At 38.1% G+C, this 4323-nt stretch overlaps 1 protein-coding gene across 1 annotated transcript; it reads left to right on the plus strand.

Moving 5' to 3' along the window:
• Positions 1-910: 910 nt before the first annotated feature.
• LOC148099888 (sterile alpha motif domain-containing protein 3-like) lies at positions 911-3010 on the plus strand. The gene is made up of 5 exons (XM_087850495.1): positions 911-1051; positions 1737-1829; positions 1920-2084; positions 2376-2582; positions 2816-3010. Exons 1-5 carry the CDS (start codon positions 1019-1021, stop codon positions 3008-3010), a joined length of 693 nt encoding a protein of 230 aa, XP_087706621.1. The 5' UTR covers positions 911-1018.
• Positions 3011-4323: the final 1313 nt, after the last annotated feature.

Genomic DNA, 4323 nt, shown 5'->3' on the forward strand with positions numbered 1-4323 from the left:
AGGTCATGATGGGTGGCTGTAGCTCAGGTGGCAGAGCGGATCAGCCACTAACCAGAAGGTCGGTGGTTCAATCCCAGGCTGCATGCCAAATATCCTTCACTCTCAGAAATAGAGGTACGAGAGAAGAACATTTTTGTACCTATAGGTACATTTTTTTTAAAATGTTCCCTTAAAAGTACAATACTGGTCTTTAAAAGTCCAGAAATGCCCCTTTAAAGGTTCAATTTGATATAAAGTACAAATCTGTACCATTTTGACCTGTACTGCAGTGACAGTGGCAGAATGTGGTAATGGGTCAGCATGGGAAAATCTGGATGGGCCTGGTTAATTGTAAAATTCATATGAGATGTGAGTGTGCTCATAAAAGCTACATGGTATAATCAAATCTGTTGGTCCTCTCCTCTGTACGTAAATTATCCTATGATGCAAAGAATATCTGTAACCTACCTTTGTGTAAGTTATGTTAAATTATATTAAAAAACCCACACAGACACACACACAATGACATGCAGACACAACCAAATGATGTTAAAAAAAACTGGTCCATTTCCATTTCATTAAGTTCCAGTTATAATTTTTAATGTTTTAAATCTTGGTTGTAGCCTTCAAAAACGTGAAATCATTTTACTGTTATGTTTGGCCATTTACTTTTTCGCTTTTACTACATCCTAGAATTGTTCATTAATTGTGAGGTTTTTATGGAATTTGCAACATCAAGTTAAACCGAGGTTCTTTGGAAGTTAAAATGTCAAGCAGATTTTTATGTTACGGAAACTACATTTTGTAAGTTACAAATATAGTTCGCCAAGACAGCATAACGGTTTCTAAACAACTGCGCATTAATACCACAATGTTGTATTTTCATGTGTCAAGTTCGCAACGCGCATTAATCCCAAAGGCTGAAAAGCCAGCAGCGATGAGTGCTCCGCCTCCGCGCTGACTAGCGTTGACGCAGAAAATGACTCTCAGGGGTTATCGACGGAGGAGCCCCTCAAAAAGTTGATGGAAGAAGGCATTGATGTGTCAGACGACGAGGCGCAAAGGTTTTGAGGTAAGTAGGGTGTGATTTTGTGTTTTTATAAAAATTACAACGTGTAATTTTACAGTGGAGTTAGCAAAAGTCCGAAGAGCTAGATTTAACATGGGTGAAAGCTAACAGACAAGATAGCCTAGGATTCTATTCTCCCGCAGAGTCGCTGAAGTACCGAAACAAAATAATTGGGACTCTTTATGAAATGTTGTCACAGTACACAATGTAAGGGTTCCTTTCTGAATAATTACATTAATTTCTTAATATTAATATTGCTGTTGTACGAGAGGCAGAGAACAAATGGTTAGCCCATCTGCCTCCCAATCTGGAGACCAGCGTTCGAGTCTGGCGTGACACATGGTTCCAATGAACTGGCAATAGTGGTAAAACCATACATCCTGTGTCTCCAGACCTTGTCTGGACTATGATATCCAAAGTGTTCATTTTCGAATTTGCTCAAGAGTAAATTAATAATTCAGGACTGCAGTCAATTAATTAATGAAGTTTGGGAGAGGTGTGGCTGTTTGTCCATGCCCATTTTTTAAAAATTAAAATCAACTTTAGCTACATTGATTTGACATTGGTCTATAACATACTATTTACAGTAATAACAATATGATTAGAAGAATTGAAGAACATAAAAGCCCCCAGGAAAGGATAAGAGTAATCAGTGTGCTGTGGGTTGTTTTTCTTATGTTTGAAACAGGTACCCAACCCACTCAGACTACATCCAGGTCATCAAAGCCCATCAAAGATTGTGAAGTATCCTTTCTTAAGAGATGTACACGGAAATGGTTATGTGAGTACCTCTCCTTTTTTGTTTCTTTTATAGATTATATTAATATAAAGTAAGCATAATTAACTACTTATATACATTTGAAACAACTAGGACACCTGGCACGGCCAACTCAAGAGAAAGTTCAAAGCAGAACAGGCTCCCCTAATCAGCAACGAAGAAGTGAACTGGGTTAAAGAAAAGTTTGGACGCACGCAGAAACATCGGACCACAGAGGAATCCAGCAGCTCCTGTCTGAAGAGACTGAAGCCCTCTCTCGTAAGTCCTCACACCCTCAGCCTCTAAGAGCTAAGGTAACATATGTAGTCTTATTATGTTCACTGTAAAGCTAAAAGTAAACATTAATTGAAAGAAACATGTTAACAGATAACATTAACATAGAAAAAGGAACTTCACAGTTGATTTAACAAAAGTCTGCTCAACTTGCAATTCCTATTCAACATTATTGCATTTTTTTCCAAAGCATTTGGTGTACAAATTACCGCATTTCGAGTAACATTAACTTATCAGATTTTACTTATGATAATACTGATATCTGCTTTGACAAAGGATTCGTGCTTTGTGGGGGAAGATGCAGCCTCCATTGATGCTCATATCAAGGTGCTAAATGATCAGCACAAGAAGCTACATCCTGACACAGCACTGGTGAAAGACCGCATGACAAAAACCTTTGCATGGAGACGTCGAGAGGTAGCTGAAGGAATGTGTACTGTGGACCTATTAAAGAGATATCCATTCCTGGGGACATCTGCAGGGGTAAGAATTGTTAAGATGATTGGGGAAACAGCTAATGATTTTTTTGTCTCTAAATCTGATTATTTTTTTCTGTACTAACTGATTAATCAATCTGTTCATTATCTTTAGAATTTTTGTTCAAGGGTTAAAGCACTTTACATTTATCTCCAGTCTGTGTCTTTAAACATGTCAAAAGTTTAAATCCACAATGTAAAATGTCATTCTTTTGTCTATTCTGCTCTTTTCATTTCCAGTTGTGTGATGAGGTTGATTTAATGCATCCCTGCCAAGACAACATCTGTCGCCGCTTTAGCGAAAACTTCACTGCTGTTCTTCAAAATGTTCTTCAAATAACCAAGGATTTGCCACTGAAGAAGGTCTACATGGAGGCAAGAGAGAATGCACTGGCTGAAGACATTACAGGTGCTAATTTGACCTCATACAAATAGTAAATTTTGTGACAATTCATTTGCTCTCAGTGCTGGGAGTTTTCTTCAGATAGGTTGCTTGTTGAGTTTGAACATTCACTCAGCACAAGTGTCAGTGTGCCATTTTCATCTCTGCCAGGTGACTTACAGAATGCTCTGGAAATGAACAAAAGTTTTACAGATGTGCATTTTCAGGATAAAGTGCTTCAGCGTCTGTCTGCTATATCTGTCAGCAGTGTCAAATATGAACTTGAGGATGTTTTTGTAGTTGGCCATGTACACACTGAAGCCATACCTATATTCTTTAAAATCAAGTATATTTTGAATGTTGATACTTGTTGGGTATTGTGTGGGAAACTGGTACTTCCTTGCACTTTATGAATGTCATTTCCATGCTTACCAAGTGGCAGTTGACAATGACTGGATCCTGTTCAATCCAGGAAATGAATTAGAGTTTCAAGATCTAGACACCTATTTAGTTGATGATAGGCTGTTTGTGTCCTTGAGGTATTCTGTGTGACGTGATTGCAAGCACATTTTCCACTTTATATATATTTTTCTTGACATGTCCTATGGCAATATACGAATGTAATCAAGGATGTATTCCTGTGGTTGTTTAAATGCTTTGATGTGATTCTTTTATCGAAAATAAATGGTTAAATAACCAAATATTTTGGACTATTGGGGGTACATTTTTGTCTCTTTAGGTACGAAATAGGTTGTCGCTGGGGGGGTACCCTCATAGGTACCCTATTGTACCCTTTTCAAGGGAACATTTCTGTACTATAGTTTGAAGGTACATTTATGTCTTAGGAAAGTACATGATTGTACTTCAGATGGTACAACTTCATAAGGTACAAAAATGTACCAAGCCTAAAGAGTACAGAAATGTCCCACAAAAAGGAACACCCCCAGCGACAAGCATTTGTACCCTTTTTGGTACACTTTGGTACCCCTATTTCTGAGAGTGTTGGGCAAGATACTAACCCCATGTTGCTCTGAATGTGTATGAATGTTAAATACTTAGCACTTAAGCTTAGAAGTGCTTGTGTGAATGGGTGTGAATTAGCTGTATAAAGCGCTTTGAGTGCTCGGACAGAGTAGAAAAGCGCTATATAAGAACCAGTCCATTTACCATTTACTGGAACCTACTGCATCTGTCAAAGGAGTAGTGTACAGCCTGAAAAGATGACTAGTAATAATGTAGGGCTAACACAAAGACAGACAACCATTCACCTAAAATGCACAACCATGGCCAATTTAGAATCATCAGTTGATCTAATTTACATAACTTTGACAGTACATTAGGCACAGCGAGAACATGCAAACTCGAC

This window comes from Neolamprologus brichardi, chromosome 13, assembly GCF_056152115.1.
Source record: "Neolamprologus brichardi isolate AB-2024 chromosome 13, ASM5615211v1, whole genome shotgun sequence".
Lineage (NCBI taxonomy): Eukaryota > Metazoa > Chordata > Actinopteri > Cichliformes > Cichlidae > Neolamprologus > Neolamprologus brichardi.

What these genes read in the sequence shown, in the direction of transcription:
- LOC148099888 (XM_087850495.1), top strand. Translation starts at nt 1,019, where the DNA reads ATGTGTCAGACGACGAGGCGCAAAGGTTTTGAG. An exon ending in AGAGACTGAAGCCCTCTCTC is followed by an intron (nt 2,085 to 2,375) that starts GTAAGTCCTCAC and finishes GCTTTGACAAAG; the next exon opens with GATTCGTGCTTTGTGGGGGA. An exon ending in TCCTGGGGACATCTGCAGGG is followed by an intron (nt 2,583 to 2,815) that starts GTAAGAATTGTT and finishes TTTCATTTCCAG; the next exon opens with TTGTGTGATGAGGTTGATTT.